At 40.2% G+C, this 21,996-nt stretch overlaps 1 protein-coding gene and 1 pseudogene across 1 annotated transcript in view; both read left to right on the top strand.

The window, feature by feature from the left end:
- The window catches only part of CFAP43 (cilia and flagella associated protein 43), a 96,371-nt gene that overhangs the window by 64,230 nt on the left and 10,145 nt on the right, over nucleotides 1–21,996 (top strand). The window contains exons 18-27 of the mRNA XM_081823071.1: nucleotides 1,820–1,909; nucleotides 2,206–2,286; nucleotides 2,906–3,031; nucleotides 10,361–10,480; nucleotides 13,474–13,581; nucleotides 15,758–15,844; nucleotides 17,295–17,383; nucleotides 19,385–19,598; nucleotides 20,711–20,823; nucleotides 21,821–21,980. Of these exons, the coding sequence (XP_081679197.1) occupies nucleotides 1,820–1,909; nucleotides 2,206–2,286; nucleotides 2,906–3,031; nucleotides 10,361–10,480; nucleotides 13,474–13,581; nucleotides 15,758–15,844; nucleotides 17,295–17,383; nucleotides 19,385–19,598; nucleotides 20,711–20,823; nucleotides 21,821–21,980 (1,188 nt within the window). The remainder of the gene's footprint in view (nucleotides 1–1,819; nucleotides 1,910–2,205; nucleotides 2,287–2,905; nucleotides 3,032–10,360; nucleotides 10,481–13,473; nucleotides 13,582–15,757; nucleotides 15,845–17,294; nucleotides 17,384–19,384; nucleotides 19,599–20,710; nucleotides 20,824–21,820; nucleotides 21,981–21,996) is intronic.
- Nucleotides 5,496–5,599, top strand: LOC115944604 (U2 spliceosomal RNA; annotated as a pseudogene).

Below are 21,996 nucleotides of genomic sequence, written 5' to 3' on the forward strand. Positions count from 1 at the left end.
TTTCCCACATTCTTACTTATTCATCTCCCTGTGTGCAGTGCAGTGCTGGAAGTGACTGTATCACGTGGTATTCTTGGTCACAAGAAACAACAACAGTTGACATTGCCTCAGCAATGATGAGAATTTCTTTTGGAATCCTATGGAATCTAGGGAAGATTTGGATGTCAAGCCTAGAAGGAAGCAGGGACCAAAGACTGAAATCTCTTGGGGAGTCAAGAAGTCCACTTTCTTCATCTCTTAGCTCACCTCTGTCTGCATTTCACCTTCCTCTAGCAGTTTCTACTTTATTTCTCCTCACTCAAGCAGACAGCTGGTCCAAACTAGAACCACTTAGTCCTAATTCCACATTTGACTAGAAAGAGTTTCATTGACCCAGCTTGGGTCCAGTGCCTGTATCAAAGAAGGTTGGATCACATTGTGGAAGAGAGCCTGATGAAGTTCCAGTAATTATCTGGGTCACTAAGGCAGGATAGATCCCAGAGAAAGGGGGCTCAGTGGTCAGCCTTTTTTTTTTTTTTTTAAGAGAGAGTGTGAGGCAAAGGGGTGGGGGGCCGTGCAGAGGGAGAGGGAGAGGGAGAGAGAGAATCTTAAGCAGGCTGCACGACCAGTCCAGGGACCAACATAGGGCTCGATCTCACCACCCTGAGATCATGACCGGAGCAGAAATCAAGAGTCGGATGCTTAACCGACTGAACCACCCAGGCACCCCACTGGTCAGCCTTCTTAAAAGGTGTTTGGCCAGAGGTGGTTACAAGTAAATGCCTAAAGAAAATAATTAAAATATAACCAAATTTAAAATACTAAAAAAAAAAAAAAAAAAAATCCTTGCTCATATGAAACCAGCTTGATTGCTTTGAGATAAAAAGTAATAGTGTTACTTAGAAATAACAGCAAACACTTATATAGTCCCTATTAAAAGCCAGGTACTGTTCTAAGTGCCCTAGATAGATGGAAACTAATTTATCATTATAAGACCTTACAAGGTAGGTACTAATATTACCTCTATTTTACAGATAAGGGAAGTAAGGCACAGAGAGGTTAAGTAGCTTGACCACCGTTAGAAAGCTAGTAAGTGACAGATTTGGGGTCTGAACGCAAACCCTTATCCTTCAGAGTACATCTTCATCTCTACAGTCTACTGTACTTGTTTAAGGAAATTATTTCTTCCAGAACCGGTCTCCTGCCATGTAACCTAAGTCTCTGGAGCACTGTGATAGCAAGGACCTCTCTCTGCGGCTCTCACCAAGATCCTGCTGGGGGCAGTCTTTGTATGTGCATAATTAACCTCACCACACTTGCTTCTTCTCTAATCCCTTCTACATCAGGAGAGTGATCTTGTTACAAGCCAAACTTATTATGTCTTTCCCTTGCTTAAAACCCTGCAGTGGCTGCTCATTTCACCTCAGATAACAAGCCCCTTTGTGACTGCCTACCTTGCTCTGGGCCAGCCACACTCTCGTTCCCACAATTCCTTGAATGCTCCAAGCTATTGACCTCGCAGGACCCCCATCCTACAGGATTTGGCTTAGATGACATTCCTTTGAACCCCTTTCCTGTCCCTCTAGTCTAAATCAGATCCCTGTTATAATCTCTTTAGTGATGGAGAAGAGCTTTGAGAGCTAATAGAGAAGTAACGATCAATTTTCCCAACGCTCTCATTCTAGATCTCATCTTTGTCCCAAGATAGGAAATTGATTGTGAAATCTGGATGGTTCCTTTATCCTCTCGATACCTTCTAACCTCCTCCCTGCTGTGTGAAAGGAAGGTTTGGTTTAAATTGTGTAAGAAGAACAGCATTAAACTACATTTTCTCTTTCAGATTACAGCTCAGAAAATGCTTAATCCATGGCTGAAAGCCAAAGCAGAATTGACCGCAACCCGTGAAATGGAGCGATGGCTTCTGACACGGGTATGCAGTTTTGCTCAAACGTACCTAAGACCCTCTTTCCTTTAGGTATATTTGTTCCTAATTTGATTGAATTGTCTTGTACTTTACTCCACTATAGAAACACATCATGGCATTTGTCATGGTCAGAGATCCCTGGAATCTCAGGGGCCTTCTTCTCCTCTTCCCTTCATGCCACTCGCCACCCTCCCCAATTCTAAATGCAGTCATTCTAACATTGGGTGGGAGGCTGCCTCTGGTTCTACCAGAGGGCCAGGTCTCTGTCTTAGCTACCCTCCCTGACCCTGGCTCTTTTCCAGGGCCCCGACACAAGGCACCGAGCCCTGATGGACATGATGGGAGGAGTTCTGGAAGTCAAAAAGGAAGATATTTTGAGAATGGTGAGATTTCTGGACATTCTTATGGAAGATGGAATGGGGTAGAGAGAGCTACTCAAATTTGATCGTTTTTGTCTATATTGACCCGAATTTTAGAAATTCTACAGCAACAAATATACAACCTCCCAGTACCTCATAAATATACCACATTAGGCAAATAAGAAATTTGAAACTGTGGACTTGCCTCCCTATCTTACATAAACCAAACAAAAGAACAAAACAAGCAAACTGGTTTTGGTCTGGATAGAAAGCAATGATAATGTTGCATCTGTAATTCTCTGGATATAATATGAAACATTCCCTTTGATATGTGCCTTAGGTGTCCCTGGAGCCCAGGTGTAGTTCTAACTATGAAGATATCAACATACATCTCTGACCCTGTCACCTAAGAGTTTCTATATGTCCCAAATTGCCCACTCTCGCTTATGTTCACAGAAAAGCAGTTGTAACTTTTTTCATGTACTTTCTTCAAAGTGTCAGGCCATTGTCTTGCCAATGTGAAGAACTATATCCCTTGAAAGGGCTCTTTTTTTTTTTTTAACTGTAATGATAACTCTGACCTTTTACTGTACTGCTATATTTATGTTTGAGCCACGGTATATGCTTTCCTTTTTATCTTCAGGTGATTCCTCAACCTGCTTTCATGGTAAAACCTGATGCTCTATGGTCTGAAGAGGAGAGGAAACAAGTCAAAGACTATGAGAAGAAAGTCAAAGAGTTAAATGAAGAAAGAGATAAGTATAGAAAGGTCAGAAGAGCAAAGAATTAATATACCCTACCACGGTTTTGTTCCAGTATGTTTTCAAATTAAGTGTTCTTTATTCCCTCAGTGTTGTTAGTAGCTTAAGGATACTGTTTCAGCTTAAATTCTCAAGAGAATTTGGGGAAGTGGGTAGAGATAAGTTTGAAGAGTTAACACAATTTAAAACAAAAAGAGTATGTTGCAATTTTTTTTAAAGTTCTTGTTGATTTCAACATTTCCCAGATCGTTACAGTTCATTTGGTCCTCCATTCTTCAAATGTTTAATGAACATCTATGAGACTATGTTCTAGGCACTGCTCTGTATCTTCCACATCTGTTTGAGTTCAGTCATAACTCTTGCTTGATTTCCTCTCAATCTCAAGAAAAGGACCTGACAGAAGAATGACACAATCAGCAGCACATACTTTACAGCTGTAACTTGAGATATTTGCAAAGCAGTTCTCCCACTGATACCTCCTTGCATCTCAAAGAAACATTCCCACATTAAAATTGCTTACAGTTCACAGACCTGTGCCCCTGAAACAAATAATACATTATATGTTAATTTAAAAAAAAGAAAAAAGAAAAATGCTTACAAATATAATAGAGATATAAAAACGGATGGTGTACAACCAAATAAAAAGTATCTATTCCAGGGGCGCCTGGGTGGCTCAGTCGGTTAAGTGGCTACCTTCAGCTCAGGTCATGATCTTGGGATCCTGGGATTGAGCCCCATGTCCGGCTCCCTGCTCGGCGGAGAGCCTGCTTCTCCCTCTCCCTCTGCCTGCCACTCTGCCTACTTGTGCTCTCTACCTATCTGTCGAATAAACAAATAAAATCTTTAAAAAAAAGTATTCCGCTATGAAGAAGGTAAAATCATGGCATTATTTGAGGCAGGGCAGTTTGTCAGCTTTATAGTGGCTGTATCTCATGAGCAACTTCTTTAGATCTATTGATAACCTGTTCCCATTTTTATTCACTGCAGTCCTCTAACAGTGCCCTCACATTTCATCCTAAGATAGTATTTCCCAAAAAGCCAAAATGAGCAGTCTTGAATGCAGTGAAATTTTCAAGCAGTTAGGGAGTATAGATGCCTAAGGTGGTAGCATTTATTCCATGATCTCATATTGTGAAATAGTCTGCTGCTGACACTCTCACCTCCCTGCTCCTTGGTCAAATTCAGTGGGTAAAAGCCAGCCATGGCTAAAGCCAGTACTCAGCCTTCTCTGCACCTGCACCACGCACCACGATGTGGGTAAAGAAAAAAATACTGATTTCCCTCCAATGACCTTAATCTTTACTGGGTCTTCAGAGCTGTTTGGTGATGCTATTCCATTTCCCCACCCCTAGCTGACTCCATACCACCTGAGGGATCTTGTCAAGAATATTTGACTTGATTCTGTCATTTTGAGGAAATGGAAGGATCCTGAGATTTCTAACAAGCAGCCTGGTGGTGTGGCTTGCTGCTGGTCAGAGGAGAACACTTTAAGTGGCAAGATCCTCGAGAAACATGTCCCACATTCTCCTCTGTCTCCAAACTTCCAACACCTGACCCCCTTGGCTCACTCACCTCATATTCTATTTCACTGGGAGGGGAGAAGCAACTAGAAGAGATTTTCCTTACTCTCCCACTCCCACATCTACCTCCCACCTGCACAGAATCCATAGACTCTCCCTTTCTGTTTCTTAGGGATGAAATGACCTTGCACCTGCCCAAGCCTGGTCCTCCACTTGTGCACCTGATCCCATCCCATCTTACCATTCGGGCAATTTGCCCCTTTTTCCTACATCAATTTTTCCCTCCAGCATAGACATGTTGTAATATTATACATTGGATACATCTCTCATTGTATAGAAAAGAGAATGAGAAAGAAAAAGAGACTCCCTTGAAGAGGATTCTGGAATTCTTTCTACTATCCTTATGACTTTTGAGTTAGTCTGAATTTATTTCAAAGTAAGTTAAAAGGGAAAAAAAAGTCCCTGGACCCAACTTTCCTCTCAATCCACTGCCCAGTATCTCCTCAGAAAACCCCTGGAAAAATCTGTCTTCACTGTCTCCAATTTCTCTTTTCTCAGTCTATTGGAAAAACCTTTATATTATGGAAAATGTCAAACATATAAAAACGTAGAGAGAATAGTATAATGACCCCCTCATCCAGCTTCAACAATTATCCAAGTCATGGCAAATCTTATGTCATTGTATATCTCTGCCAATTTTCCCAATATGAGATTATTTTTTTGCCAATTTTTATTTTAGAATTATTCAAATGTACAGATATGTTGCGTGAGAAGTACAATCTATGTACCATATACCTATGTCGTAGTGCATCCATATTCTGTAAATCTAGTATACCTACACCATATACCTTAACCCACCAGCTTTTAATATTGCCACATTTTTTTGCATTTTGTATTTTTCTCCTGACTTGTATGTATATAACATATATATATGACATCAAAACTCCGTATTATTACCTCCAATTCCAGTTTTGGCTAAGATCAAGTGTAGTGTCTGTTCTTATCAGTTTAATATCTGATATGTCATTTATCCGATTCCAATTGAACATACCCTAAGGTTCTTCTCCCTTTCCCTAATTTAGCATGTAGATCTCCTTTCTCAGTGCAAGCTCTAGTTCCCCAGATATATTTATTCATTTGCTCAGTCCTACAATATACGTATAATGTCTCTACCAAAAGCAAAACTTCTTGGTAGGTTTTAAGATTTCCTTGCACCTCTTTTTGTTCTCAGGATATATCTCATGGAGGGCAGACCACCTGCACATTATATTCAGAATTTATTTGGACTAATCCTTTTTTCCCCTTCTGTGGGGATAACATTATCAACTTGATATAAAGTTCTTCATGCAGCGCTGTTCTTATTTCAGGGGGAAGAGACCACCAGTGCGTCTTCTGATTTCATGATTTTCTTTTGTTTCTGCAGGACCCTTAATCTTCACTTCTTCCTTTCTTCTTTCCTTTCACCCAAGTCTCCAAGAGGCCCCTCCCTCTTCCACGCTGCCTCACTCTCCCCAGAAGCAGCACTGCCTGAGACTGCACCTCCAGTCCCTTCGTTATGATTTTCCAGGAGCTTCTTTTTGGGCACCACAACAACTCCCACCCTACTCCAAACACCAGCATCTCTTACCCGATTTATGGCATTAGTTTCTCTGCCCTCCTGGTCCCCTGATCTGTACCCCTCCCATTTTACCTCCCACCACTCTCCTGGAAACTCCTTGGTGTTCCTCAAAGATACCCAGCACACTCTTGACGCCAGGACCCACAGCTCATTCTTGCCATGGGCCCTTGACATGCTGTGGCCGATACCTGGGGTACTCTTACCCCATTTAGCCATACGGCTTGCTGCCTCACCTCTTTTGGATCTCTACTCAGTTGTCATCTCATCTTCCTACATAGCAGGGCAAACTCCCTCCCCACCAGCCCCGCTCTACTCCCCCCCCCCCCCCCCCGCCCGGGCTTTGTTGTTCTCCAGAGTGCTCATCCCCACCTGGCCTACATCATCCGTACTTGTTTACACGTTACCTGAATCCTCTACTAGAATGTAACATGAGGGAAGAGAATTGGTCTGTTTTGTTCATTACTATATTCCAAGTTTTGAGAACTGTGCTTGACCCATAATAAGCACTCAGTAAATATTTCCTGAATGAATAGATAAATTTATTGACAGCTATTATGTGCCAGGCACTCTCCTAGGGCCTGGTGATTTGCAGATGAAAGGCTACCACCTTCACCCTTAAGAGCCTAGTCTGGTCAACTACAGCAATACCTTCTTAAATTGCAGGCCATGTTTTTGTCCAGGGCTGGGAGAAATTCTTGGTCTGATGGATTCCGCATTGTTCATCCTTACCCTCCTATTTAGTCTCCCACCTTTCATCTCCCCTGCTTCTCATTTTGCAGCATCTGATACAGTTTTGGTTAAAATTAGATTTTCCCAGGAATGTTTGAGGAAAAGTGACACCCAATTCTTTAACAAATATTCCTTTGATTCTCACTATGGCTGGTCACTGTGTCGGGTCCCAAGAGACACTTGCTGAATAGACAGACACAGCTCTGGCCCCTCCCGGTGTTCACTGCCTTGGGGGGTGGGCAGTTACACATTAACTGAACATTCACAGAATAGTTATTTAACTGCAGTGTGATGAATCAGGATGGACAAGTTCAGGTGCCACCTATGACAGTAAACACAGAGGCACTGACGTAGATTGAGGCCACTGGTATTCACTAGGTCCCCTTTTCAGGCTGGCGTGCCCATCCCCTTACGTCTGTGCATGTTGCAGCTAAAGGCTCATACCTGAGACCTCTGGTGCCTTGGCTCATCAAGGGGGCATCCTTGTTATAGCATACAAGGCTATATCACTGCCCCTATCCAGAAAAGCCTGTGACTGACTGATGAGATGGGGATACAAAAGTCCCGCCCAGTTGGCCCAAATTGGGACAGCTCAGCAGAGCCTCTGTATTACCCTTGAACCCCTGGGAATCAGGCAAAGGCTGGGCCACCTAAGAGCACATTATTGCTCAGCTCCTGCCCCTTCCCTGCCTGCTTCCCTTCCCCATTTTACAGGTGTCTCTGAAAAAGCACTCCCTCCAAAAATTGCATACACTGGAATCCTGTGTATGCAATTGGACAGGCTTTGCTTCTAAGACTCAAGGTAGTGCCTAAGACAGGACCCAAGGTAGGCTTACTTGAGAAAGTGGCTTTTATGCTCAAGTTGGAAGAATGAGAAAAATGACAGGTTGAAGAGCAAGGAATGGAGATCAGACAGATGGAAAAGCACATGAGAAGGGCCTGCAGTGAGAAGAATGTGGGACATTTGAAGCACAGAGCAAAAGGCCGTTCTAACACTAAAAGAGTTCCTTTCAGACTGGAGAGAAGGGTGGGCTTCAGACCCTTGGACAATCTGGTCCCAGCAGGCTGAGCCTTTGGTCATTTGCCATGTGATGGTGCTTCCATTGTCCAGGAACACATGGCTTTGATACACAACTACTGGGCCCACAGTCCATGGGATTTTTTCCATTTCTATGAGATTGTGTCATAAACTATGGCAAGCAAACTGACCCTGAAGTGTGCTTTTCCTGTATTTGTTCTATTTTAGTATTTCGTCATTGCTTAATTAGCTTTATTTGGGTGGTGTTTCTCCTTGTGTCAAGTGCCTCTACATTTTGCTAAACTCTCTCCATCACCTTCCTAGAATTAGTCTCTCTCTTCATTAAACCAGCATAGACAGAACTTGGCTTTTTCTTTAACTTAAGAGAGAGCACACATGCATGCATGCACGCACTCCTGTGCAAGAGGGGTGGGGGAGGGGCAAAGGGAAAAGGAGAGAGAGAATCTTAAGCAGGCTCCAAAGCCAGCACGGAGCCTGATGCAGGGCTGTCTCATGCCCTGAGATCATGACCTGAGCCAAAATCAAGAGCTGGACACTTTAATGATGTACAAATGTTGTCTAATTGGACAAAACAATAAAAATAAATAAATAGAAATAAATATTTTTAAAAAGGAGCTGGACACTTAACCAACTGAGCCACCCAGGTACCCCAGAACTTAGCTTTTTAAAGTAAATTTAAAATAATAATTCTATCATTACCATCACCATAATAATTTATTCAAGTAAGGATTATCAATGGATGCTAAAACTGGTGGATAAAAGTTTGATGAGGAACAAGATTTTTACATGGTTTCTAAGTATCTTCCCACAAATTAATTAATTACAAATGGAAAAACAGTAACTGTACAATAGAGAAACTGGCAGACACTACTTAACCAAGTGATCACAGTTAACATCATCAATGATGAAACAAACCCACATCATGTCTCCTCATATGGTACACTGAGAAGGGTACAACATGATTCATGTGGTGTTCCTGTTAGTAACGTACCACCTCGTTTAAGCATGAGAAAACATCAGACAGAGCTAAACTCAGTGACAGTCTGCAAAATGACTCACCTGTATTTGAGTGTCTGCAGCTTGTTCTCAAATGATCAAGAAAAAGATAGAGCTAGGGAGAGAGAAAGAGAAGAGATTGAGCAAGTGATAAATCAAATGGGGCAGAATATTAGCAATTGATTAATACGATAAAAAGTATATGGGAATTCTGGGGTGCCTGGGTGGCTCCATCATTAAGCGTCTGCCTTCGGCTCAGGTCGTGATCCCAGGGTCCTGGGATCGAGCCCCGCATCGGGCTCCCTGCTCCACGGGAAGTCTGCTCCTCCCTCTCCCACTCCCCCTGCTGTGTTCCCTCTCTCGCTGTGTCTCTCTTTGTCAAATAAATAAATAAAATCTTTAAAAAAAAAAAAGTATATGGGAATTCTTTGTACTACTATTCTTATAACTTTTCTGTAAATTTAAAGTTAAATCAAAATCTTAAAGTTACAAAAACTTTTAAAGATAAAAATTATTTGTAATAGTATGTCTAGGATTGATCTGCTGACATTTCTTTAAAAATAAAAATTTATAGGGGCTCCGGCTCAGTCAGTTAAACATGCGGCTCTTGGTTTTGGCTCAGGTCATGATCTCATAGGTTGTGAGATTGAGCCCCGCATCAGGCCCCGTGAACAGCAAGGGGTCTGCTTGAAATTCTCTCCCTCTGCCTTTCCCCACTCATGTGCATGGTTGTGTGCACGCACCTCTCTCTCTCAAATGAATCTTTTAAAAAATAAATATAAATTTATAGCTTTCTACTTACCTACTGTGTGTTTAGCTCTAAGTCCTTGTAGAATTTTTAAAAAGTAGGAGGAGAGAGGGTAGATGGGACTTTTTCCCCCTGATGTAGATGTTTTGGAGAGACAACAAATACAGAAAACAAAAGAGAGTATAACTATATATGTTATATCTCCATCTGTCTATATCTGTATTTCTATCTCTGTATCTACCTCTATATCTACATACTCAGTCTTTATTTCCTTAAAATCTAAAAAATTCCATGAAGATATATCATGGCTTTTAAAAAAAAATCAAGATCTTTTAGGACCAGATTGTATACCTGGAAATTTCTGTCTTACAGAGAGAGGGTCAGAATTTCCCAGAAAGATTTGCTGAGATTTGTTTTAATAGGCCTATCTCTGCCTGCACCATTAGCCATGATCAGTTATTTCCTCTTTTTTCCCCAGTGTAATCTTTTTAAAGCAAAAATCTCAGACTCACAATATATTAAACAGATCCAGGTGGAACATCTCTGGTTGAAGAGGGTGGAGGGCCCAGGACACTTCACAAGGCCTGTCCTCCCCCTGCACCCCTCCCTTGCAGCACAATGTGAACACCCCTTCCTTGGAGCATTTGATGTTCCTAGATGTTAATTTTGTTATCGACTTCCTTCCAGTCATTAGAAGCAGAAATGAAGAAACTTCAAAACTCCATTCAAGAAAGCACACAGAATTTTGATGAACATTTGAAAAGACTCTTTGAAAGGAGAGTGAAGGCAGAGATGGTTGTCAACCAGGTAAGTAGAAGCTTTACTTACAAGGCCTTTTCTTTTTAAGGAGCCTCGGGGGCCTCTCTTTGTTCTTAGAAAAAAGACCAACACCCTTTCTGGCACCATGGTCCTGCTTGTCCTGGCCTGATTCCTGCTCCATCCTCACCTCTGCCACCCTCCCCCTCACTGCCATGCTTCCTCCGCCACCCTCCCCCTCACTGCCATGCTTCCTCCTCTGGTGCCTTGAACTCACCTCGGTGCCCCTTCCTCCCAGCTCTGCCTCCTGGCCCCTATCTACTCAGCTACATATGTCAGGTTCCAGCTTACAAGCCAGTTCCTCAGACTAGGCTAGAGCCTCCTAGTATATGCTCTGTTCTTTTACTTTCTCAAACTTATTGCAACTGAATTTTAATTTATATGAAATTACTTTTTAATGCTCCCAAAACTATAAGGCTGTCTGATTCATCCCTGTATCTCCAGAAACTAGCAAAGGGCCGGGCTCATACTATGTGTTAAATGAATGAATAATCCACTTGCCCCAAAAGATCCGATGAAAAATCTGGCTTAATTTGACTCAGCAGTAAGAATATAAATGACGTGTACAGTAACTAGAAACAAGAAGACCAAGCAGTGAAGCCTTTAAATTCTGAGGGAAAATTATTCCTAGCATGGGAATCTATACCTGATCAAACTAACAGTTGAGTGTAAGGGAAAATAATGATATTTTGAGAAATACAAGATCTCAAGGGCGCCTGGGTGGCTCAGTTGGTTAAGCAACTGCCTTCGGCTCAGGTCATGATCCTGGAGTCCCAGGATCGAGTCCCTCATCAGGCTCCCTGCTCAGCAGGGAATCTGCTTCTCCCTCTGACCCTCCTCCCTCTCATGCTCTCTGTCTCTCATTCTCTCTCTCTCAAATAAATAAATAAAATCTTTTAAAAAAAAAAAAAAGAAATACAAGATCTCAAAAATTTATATGTATCTTCCAAAGCAAGGGGGGTCAGCCAAAAAAGATGAGAGAAGATAAGGGAACCTCTAGGAGGTTGTCTCTATCCTCGGGGTCCCAACAGGAATGGTACACTGAAAGTGTTACATTTAAGAGGTTTAATGCAAGGACTCTTTACGGAGGTATAGTCAGGGTTAAGGGGAAACAGCAAGGAATGGTGAAAAACTAAGAGATTAGAAGTAGCAGGAAGGCAGTAACATCACTAGAGCTAAAGAGGCAAAGGAAGGGAGCTGCTACCAGGACCCAGCAAGACCTGTAGCCTTGAGAGAGAGGCTGCTCTTTGGGAGTCTTGGCCATAGAACATAACCACTGGCCCAGCAGGGAGGGAGTGTGTGTATGGTAGTTGGGTGGGGGGACACTGGGAATAAATGCCCCAGCACTAGTCATAAGAGCCGCATTAATCATAATGCCCAAAAAGTGGAAACAATCCAAATGTCCAACAACTACATATGGATAAATAAAATACGGTTTATCCATATAATGGAATATTATTTGGCAATAGAAAGTTCTAATACATTGTACAACATGGATGAACCTTGACTTGTATGAAATTAATGAATTGTATGAAATATATCTTAATAAAGCTGTTATTTTAAAAAGATAAGCTCAGAACATCTTTTCATATAAGATAATGAGGAAACTGTCAAAGACTACCAGGTAATATCCAAAGGACTCAGGGGCCAAATTTAAAAGCTCCCCTAAAGGGAATAATTTAAGATTCAACAATGATAATCATTGCAATTAACTGAAACCCACCAAAGTTGTTTAAATTTGTGAATTTGTGATATTTTAAAAAGAAAAATGCCTATTGTTTACCTTCAAAGAATAACAACCAATTCGTTATGTAGAAACTGATAAAGAGAAAGCATTGAGTATTGATTTCACCTTCCTATATGAACTGTACCACTAGGTAACTACATTGCAGATAAGGAGAAGCATCTGTTTATAAAAGAATTTTCATTAATAAGTGAAAAAGGAACGATAGAAAAAGACTATCACCATCTTGCAACTCCCCATAGATTAACGGGTTGGGGCATGGAGTGTCTACCATTACTAACATCACAAAAATGCAGATATCCTAATATTATGTGTGTCCTGATCAAAGAACATAGTATCACCTACGGTATTGCCAGAAGGATCAAACATGTGTCTGATAAGGCCTCTGATCAGCTGCCAGTTTTCAGGAAGTACATGACATGAAGGATACTGATGAACTCGCTGTAAGTATGCAGATAGCAAAACCCAGACCAGGTAAAACTATAAGAAAATGTGAAGAAAGGAAAGGGGTGGAAGGGAAACTATGGATTATAAGAGATTTTTAAAAGGTGACAATTTTTTTAAATGGACAGGTGATGCTGTAGTGCCTAGAGAGATACAACTGGGTGATAAAACCATAAAGAAACACAAGAGAGTGATTACTCTGGATGTCAGGAAAGTAGTTATTACCAGGGTTGAGATTGTGAAGGGGACACATGGAAGGGGCTTCTGGGATGGGAAAGTTCTATTTCCTGAACCGTGTGGTGATCCCAAGTGTGTTTTACCTTTATAATAACTCATTAAACTATACATGGTCTTGTGTATTTTTCTCTATATATGTTTTATCTTACAGTGAAAAGATGAAAAGGGGGGCACCTGGGTGGCTCAGATGGTTAAGCGTCTGCCTTCGGCTCAGGTCATGATCTCAGGGTCCTGGGATCGAGTCCCATGTTGGGCTCCCTGATCAGCAGGGAGCCTGCTTCTCCCTCTTCCTCTGCCTTTCCCCCTGCTCATGCTCTCTCTCTCTCTTTCTCTCTCTGTCTCAAATGAATAAATAAAAAATTATTTAAAAAAAAAAAAAAAGAAAAGATGAAAAGGTAAAATAACTGAGTAGTTAGCACCACAGTCTATATTCCCTTTCTCTTAAAAAGAATTTCTCTTATTTGTATGTCATAAACCTGCTTGATGAGTGTCAAGTCTATGACCCTTTCTCAAATAGATGTAGTGATCATTTCCCCAACCTTTTTAAATATTTCTACAGGAGGAATTGAAAATAAATAATCTTGTCTTTTCTCTACTGTTGGATGAAGAAATAAGCTCCAGAGAAGCATTCTTAAACAACTACCTTACAAGGAAGCAGGAGGAGAAAGTAAGGATGATATCTGATATCTTGAGTAAAAGGATTTTCTGACAGACATGCTCCTTGTTTAACAAGCTCTCAGGGGCATCTGGGTGGCTCAGTCGGTTAAGCATCTGCCTTCGGCTCAGGTCATGATCCCGGGGTCCTGGGATCGAGCCCCGTGTCAAGCCTCACATCGGGCCAAGCTCAGCACAGGGTCTGCTTGCCCCTCTCCCTTCCCCCCTCCCCCTGCTCATGCTCTCTCTCTCTCTCCTTTTACATTCCTCTCAGTTGTGTGTGTTCCTTGGCTCCCCGTCAGGGACTTGGCTCCAGGGTCAGGTTGAAAGCACCCGCTCTTATCTGTTAATGAAGTTATGGGATTCTGCATCTGCAATCATTTAGTCAAAAGAACCGTGTAACTTTCATATGACATACAGTTTATAAAATGAGACAATATAGCTTCATGGTTGAAAGGACCCACTTTTAACCAATGACTGGCTGTGACACTGTGGGACCTTGGACAAGATGTATAACCTTTTAAGCTACTTGCAAGCCCTTCTCTGGGAATATTGTTCTCTCTGGATCATTTGGAACCCTAAGTATTACTAAACATGTAAGTAATGTGGTAGCTTATAGAATGAAAACCTGTCATATCTGGAAAACTCTAATAAGTAGTGTGAATAGATATGTTTCATTGAAGACACAATGAATGCAAAATGCTTGTCACAGAATAATTTTCAAAAGATGTCAGCTTTTATTAGTAGTATTAATAACATTTATGAATGAATGATTTAATATCATATATATCATATATATGACATATGAACTTAGTTTTTGCTGAAAGTCCATTAAATAGCATATGCAAACACCTTCTGAATGCAGCCCTACTCATAACAACGCTGCAAGGTACTGGATTTCTTTCACAGGTGAGGAGACCATCTCAGAGAGACTAGTAAACATGCCTAAGTCACCCATTAGAAAGTAAAACAGCAGGAATTAGAACTGTGAAAATAAATGAAGACCATCCAAATGAGAATAAGCAGACTATTTATTCAGAACTTGATATAGTAAGAGATCAGCCACCATCACTTGTGTTTGGTGGACACTCAAAGGCAGGCAGGGGGCTGGGAAAGCTTTATAATGGAAAGAAGAGAGGGCTTCAGGTGTACCCTGATTAGAAGTTGTTGGCATGGGGGAAGGGGGTGCCTGGGTGGCTCAGTCTGCCTTTGGCTCAGGTTGTGATCCCTGGATCCTGGAATCAAGCCCCATGGGGCTCCCTGCTCAGCGGGGAGTCTGCTTCTTCCCCTCCCTCTGCTTCCCCTGCCCTTCCCCCTCCCCCCCCCCCCGCCCGACCCCGCTCCACTCATGCTCACTTGCTCTCTCTCTGAAATAAACAAATAAAATCTTAAAAAAAAAAAGTTGTTGGCATGGGGAAGCCAGGGGCAAGTTAATTAGAAGACAGGCAATCTATGTGATTAATTTGGGGAGCATATTCAGCTTTCTCTGTTTGGTCCTAAACTGGAAATGGTGGCAAAAATTAGGAAAGGTGAAAGTTACTGATCAAATCATGACAGTCTGGGACTGATTGTTGCCGAGGATATGGTTTTGTTTCCTGGCTAGTTGCTACAGGGGTTGTGGGTCAGAGTTCTATTTGTATATATGGTCTGGCATTGTCTGTTTATATATTCAGTCTCTCAGAAGCCAAGTCCATGTGAATCCCAAGCTTGTGCAATTTCATCATCATACTTCCCTGTTCCACAGTCACTTACACACTCACACAGCTGACTGTACTTAGAAACAAGTGATTAGGGGTACCTGGGTAGCTCAGTCATTAAGCATCTGCCTTCAGCTCAGGTCATGATCCCAGGGTCCTGGGATCAAGCCCCGTGTCGGGTTCTCTGCTCCATGGGGAGCCTGCTTCTCCCTCTCCCACTCCCCCTGCTTGTGTTCCCTCTCTCGATGTGTCTCTTTCTGTCAAATAAATAAATAAATAAAATCTTTAAAAAAAAAAAAAAAACAGGTGATTAGATGTTTTTTTTTCAAAGTCTCCAACTGGTTTACTTTCTGCTATAAATGTTATCTCTAATGGATATTTCACTGATACATTTATCTTGTACTAGGAAATTTCTTATTTTTAGTATCCCCAATATGTTTGTTTATCCTGAAAAAACTCAGTTTCAATTGCCTATTCTTGATGTTATTATAGAACCAGACTTCAGAGGCCATCCAGAAAGCCAGAGAAGACCTTGACGTGTACAAGGAACACTATGACAACTTGTTAGCAGAAGACAAAGTGAGAGCTATTGTCTTACCCACTCACCAATGCAATTGAGTTGCTGCTTAGATTTGGGGAAGATTAAAAAGGATATAATTTAATTTCCTCATAGATTTTCTCCTGCTACAATTCTCAGTTATCAGTGAACTTCATTCTGAGCCATTGTATATTTCTGATAACCACTGTGTAAAATAAATTTTTGTAACTTCTCTGGTTTAAATTTTCTCTTGTACAAAAAAAGAGAGGTCACCTAGATCTTAGGGCTTCTCAAACTTTAAGTTGCGGTCCCCACTAATTGGTCATGAAATCAATTTAGTAGGCTATGACCACAATTTTTTAAAATTTAATTCCAGGGTGCCTGGGTGGCTCAGTTGGTTAAGCGACTGCCTTCGGCTCAGGTCATGATCCTGGAGTCCCGGGATCGAGTCCCACATCAGGCTCCCTGCTCAGCAGGGAGTCTGCTTCTCCCTCTGACCCTCCTCCCTCTCATGCTCTCTGTCTCTCATTCTCTCTCTCGCAAATAAATAAAATCTTAAAAAAAAAAATTTAAAATTTAATTCCAGTATAATTAATGTATAGTATTATATTAGTTTCAGATGTACAATATAATGATTCAATTCTATATCTTACTCAGTTCTATATATTATGTATAGATCATGATAAGTGTATTCTTAATCCCTATCACCTATTTCACCTAATATCTCCACTCACCTCGCCTGTGGTAACCATCAGTTTGTTCTCTATAGTTAAGAGTATGGTTTTTTGTGTATCTCTTTTTCTCTTTGTTCATCTGTTTTGTTTCTTAAATTCCATTTATGAGTGAATTCTTGTGGTATTTGTCTTTCTCTGACTAACCTCCTTCACTTAACATTATACCCTCTAGGTCTATCCATGTTGTTGCAAATGACAAGATTTCATTCTTCCATCATATATATATAATATTTATCCATCCATCTATTGATGGGCTCTTGTGTTGCTTCCAAAATTTGGCTGTTGTAAATAATGCTGCAGTAAACATAGGGGTGCATATATCTTTTTGAATTAGTGTTTTCATATTCTTTGGATAAATACCCAGTAGTGGAATTATTGGATCATATGTATGACCAGTAGTTTTATAAAGGAAAAGAATAGGATAGAAAAAACAAAGAACAGAATAAAATAGAATAGAATAGAATACCTTGCATATTTTACTGGTAAATATTATTTTGTGAAAATTTTAGTTCTGAATGATTTCTAGAACCTTATATGAAATAATATTTGTAATTCACAGAGGTACTTCCTATTCAAAATAAATCTTTGAGAAATTCTTGCATAGCAAGTGTCACCCTCAATAAGTCTACTTTATAAACCAAATTTTCATGAATTTTTAAAATCAGAGTAATTCAACCCTATATCTTGAAAAATATTGTCAACAAAGAAAGGGCTTCTGAAAAAAGTTGCAATCAAGCAGTAATATCTCTGTCCTTAGGTTCTGGATCGCAGCTTTAGAAAAGAATTTTCTGAAATTCCCAGTCATCAGGTGGATATACTCTACAAACTTTTTAAACGCCGACCAAGGTTTGTTTCTCCTTTGCTATCATTTTTCTGAGAAAAAAAGTTCATAAATGAAGAGGAGTGTTGTTAGAGTTCAGCTTTTTCAATCCCAACTAGATAGAAATATTCAGTGTAACATCTTTTATGCGAAAATGTTCAAGTGTCTTTATCATAACTCAGGGTTTTTTTAGATTATTCTTACATCTTAAGGTAAGCAATGAAGAAAAATGATTTCATTATTCAAAAAGTTAAGTATCTAGGTAAGCACTGTGTTAGCATAGGCCTATGAAAGTAGTTCCTCTTAAGATATTGGTGGTATACAGATCTATAATTTTTCCCAAGATGTGTTCTAGCAAATATGAGGCCCTTGTTGTATGAATTGGAATTACACATAAAAGGCTTCCAGGACAAAATATGTTTGGGGAAAATCCTGGGTTAAAAGAAAAAGTTAAACAGTTTATTAAAGAACTTCTCAGAACCTGTTTTTGGCCTTTGGATCCCCAAGTATAAAAAATAGAGGGGTGCCTGGATGGCTCCGTCGGTTAAGCGTCCGACTCTTGATTTAGGCCCAGGTCATGATCACACAGGGTCGTGTGATTGAGCCCCAAGTCAGGCTCAGCACTGAGCGTAGAGCCTGCTTAAGATTCCCTCTCTTGGAGCACCTGGGTGGCTCAGCAGTTAAGCGTCTGCCTTCGGCTCAGGTCATGGTCCCAGGGTCCTGGGATCGAGCCCCGCGTCAGGCTCCCTGCTCCGCGGGAAGCCTGCTTCTCACTCTCCCACTCCCCCTGCTTGTGTTCCCTCTCTAGCTGTCTTTCTCTCTGTCAAATAAGTAAAATCATAAAAAAAAAAAAAAAAATTCTGCCTCTCCCTCTGCTTCTCCCCTCCCCTCCCCCCACTTGTATACATGTGCATGCTGTCTTTAAAAAAAAAAAAAATAGAGTAACCGGTATTTTCCAAACTTATTTGGCCAGTCAGAGCATCTCATGTGATTGTGTTGAAGACAAAGTTTGGAAAATGCCAGTGTAAATGAATGAAAATAACCATTATCAAAAAGGGTTCGAAAATAATCAGGGCTTTATACTGAGAGTAGCATTAGAATTCATTTCACAGATTTCCAAATGTTTCATACTCAGATTTCCATAATTTTCAATCGAAGGTAAAGCTAGAAATCATGGAATTTGTTACAACTGTATAGGCGCATATTTGAGATACAAACTCATTCTCTCACTTTTAACAGGTTACACACAACCCAGGAAATTCAACCGTATCTTGGTTTCCCTATTTTTAAAGGAGTGAGTCCTAATAAGTCTTGTGAAGAAAGAAGCAACACTTCCCACACACTGGGAGGCAGCAGTGGAAAGAGCATAAGCCTTCATGCCAAACAGAATTAGCTTTAAATCCTAGCTCTACCATCTATCAGACCTGTGGTCTTGGACCAATAGCTTCTCTCAGACTTTCTTCATCTAGAGAAAGAGGATAACAATAGTAACTTCACAGCATACTGTAAAGCATCTAGATAGTGAGTGTCTGGTATAAATCTTTGTACCTTTCTTCCTTTCCCAGCCACAGCCCAGGGAAACAAAACTAATGCATTAATGTAGATTTTAAAAGGTGCTTCTCCAGTTCAGTTTATATCAGAAATATTCCAGGCTACTCATCTGTAAAAAGGATACTGGCCGAGGATATGTGGGACATAACCAGGGAGTATCCATACTCCTCTTGGGCATTTACTTTCCTGCTTAAAATACACAGAAGGGAGACTTCTTTAGTACAGGTAAAGCTGCCAGTTCTGACAACAGTTAGGGACATCAGTAGGCCAGCCAAGGTCATGCCTGGGCATCCAGGGAGTATGGAAGAAGGTCAAAATGGGTGCTTTTCTCTTTGGAATAATCCACCCACCAGCGTCCACTTGCCAAAAGAAAGTGTCATGCAATGTCATACCGATGCTAAGGGTTGTATAATTTAACATTGATTTCTTGTGTGTGAGAATGTGAAAGGTTGATGGGTTTTTATTGGCAATACCAGGATTCACAAACAGAAAATGCACTCAGATCCCGCCAGCATTGTGCCTTTCGGAGAGCGACCAGAATCTGGGAAATTGAATAAGGATGCCTTTGTCCAGTTAATGAAAGCCATGGATGACTTGGACAATATTAGTAACATGCCAGAAGGCTTGGATCCCTCGGTCTGGGATCATTTCTGCATGACCAGACGAGCGAAAGTGGAAAATGAACAGAAAGTATATAATAACATCTTATTTTATTCCATTTCAATGTCATTTCATTTCACTTAGTGTACTAATATCAAATATATAGTTTATAGTGACCAGTGCTTCCGGAAATGCTAATTATTTAGGTTTTCCTGCTAAGGTAGTAGTTAGTAACATTAGTAATAATAATGATGAAATAATATTAACCTTAATGGCATTGAGGGCTAAGTATAAGTCTATACTTCTAAGCCCATGCTGTCCAAAATGGTGGCCCCTAGCCACATGTGGTTATTGTTTACTTGAAATAATGTGGCCAGTCCTGATTGAGACATGTTGTAAGTAGTACGAAAAAGGAATGGAAAATGTCTCAATTTTTTTTATATTCATTACAGTTGAAATGATGTTTGGGATATATTGTATTAAATAAAATATATTAGTGAAATTAATTTCACCTGTTTCATTTCACATTTTATAATGTGGCTCCTGCAAAATTGAAAATTAAATATGTGGCTCTCATTGTATTTCTCTTGGGCAGCACTGTCGTAGACACAACTTCCTTTCTCTCTGCCCTGGTCTTGAGTTGTCCTCATCCCTTTTTGCATAGATTAGAATTATATTTCACTAGAACCTACTTTATATTTGCTAGACTATTTTTTTAATGTGGCAAAGGTAACAATTTGAGAATGTATTAGTTGAGAAAAGATTCCTTCCTTTTGCTGTTTCTGGACCACCCTCTGCCTCCCCTCCCCAAAATTCCCTAAATTCAGCGCCACAAACATCAGACTGGCATATTTTTGTTGAGGAATCTATGATTTTATCATTTTATCTGAGATGATGAGAACAAATTTTAAAATAAGATATATATATATAAGGAAAATTACAGTTTCTTGCATATTTGATTTTTAGTGAGAAGCAAGTTTAATATTTTTCAAAATATTCATGGAATGTAACATGTAAGTTTTAGGTGTCTTACATAACATCATGGCAGGGCTTTAAATTTTTATTAATCTAGAAAAATGGGCTTGTTAATAAGGCTTTGTAACTAAGTAAAACATCTATGTTTTCTAAAGTTCTTTAAAATTAGTTTGCTTTTATTTCTAAAGCCCCACATGCTCTAAGATTTTGTGGTTTGGTTCCTTCAGGTAAAGCAGAAAGCGGCCGGCTTAATGGAAATGATGGCTTTTCTGCGGAGGAGAACAGAGGATGATGATAAGTTGCAACAGGAAATTGAAAAAGTGTTCCATGAACTCATGGTGTAATTTCAACTTTTCATCCATGTTCATTTACACAGAGTCTAAGCTAGGGCTAAGTTAGATTGTGTTGTCATGGGGAGAGAAAGCTTACTCGCTGGTTTCCAGGTGGCACAGACTGGTCTCTCTTGCTGGGCTTTATAAATTCTCCTTGAAAAAGTGCATTTTGTTACCAAAGACCTTACTTCAGAATGGAACTTACCTACAGGTTCCATTGCTCTTATTAGAAATAGGCAAGTTTTGGGAAAACCTTTCTATTTTTTAACCTGCTCCTTCCACATAAATACAGTACAAAGAATTTGTTTCTGCTAGTCAGCACCTTTGGGCTCAAGCCACACAAGCAAACTCTGGAAAATTAGGCAGATATCCAAGAAATTCACATGTAGACAACTAACCAGCTAATATCTTTTTCTTTAAGAGAGATTGTATTTTGCTGAGTGGTTGGGATACTGTTCTAAGTCCTTGATTCACTTTTTCCATATTTGCAGCCACTTTGATAAATGCTTCCTGGTGTTCCCAAATTCATCATGATACATCATCCTCAGGTCTAGGCTCTAAGGAGGAATGGGACTTAGCCAGAAATAGATATAAGTAGCATATAGATTAAACATTGTTAATAAAATATCAGAAGTTAATACATAAAGTCAGAACTTTAATAGATGTGTTATTTGGTAGCATCTCAGTTTTTTTCCACTTACAACCAAAATTATATTAATCCTTTCTTAATCATAAAGTAAAACTTTGTGAATGCATTTCTGTCCATGCCATTCTTTGAGCAGCCCAAGTGTAATTCCATATCAACAAGAGGAGGTATCATAGAGACCTCCAAGGAAGCTCATCATCAGGAAAAGATGTTCTGCATTAATCTCAGCAGGTTTTCCTTCAGCTTAAGTTTGAAATTCAAGTTGAAAATTAAGTTTGAATTTTATGTTCTCGGATAATAGATGAAATTTGAAATATAAATATATTACAACTACTTACTTTGAAGTCTTCTCAATGTAGATTGCAGGAAGAGAAAGTGAGATTCCAGTTGAATTTGACAATCCAAATTCTCCTTAAACAAGGACAAGTGGAGCTTGAAAATTTTCAGTTATTGCTGGAGTATCCTGATGCAATTCTCATCAACAAGAACATAATTGAAGACTTGAATTCCGTGATTCGGGTAATTATCATTTTTT

The sequence above is a fragment of the Leptonychotes weddellii genome, chromosome 6 (assembly GCF_054177405.1).
Source record: "Leptonychotes weddellii isolate Sample4059 chromosome 6, ASM5417740v2, whole genome shotgun sequence".
Lineage (NCBI taxonomy): Eukaryota > Metazoa > Chordata > Mammalia > Carnivora > Phocidae > Leptonychotes > Leptonychotes weddellii.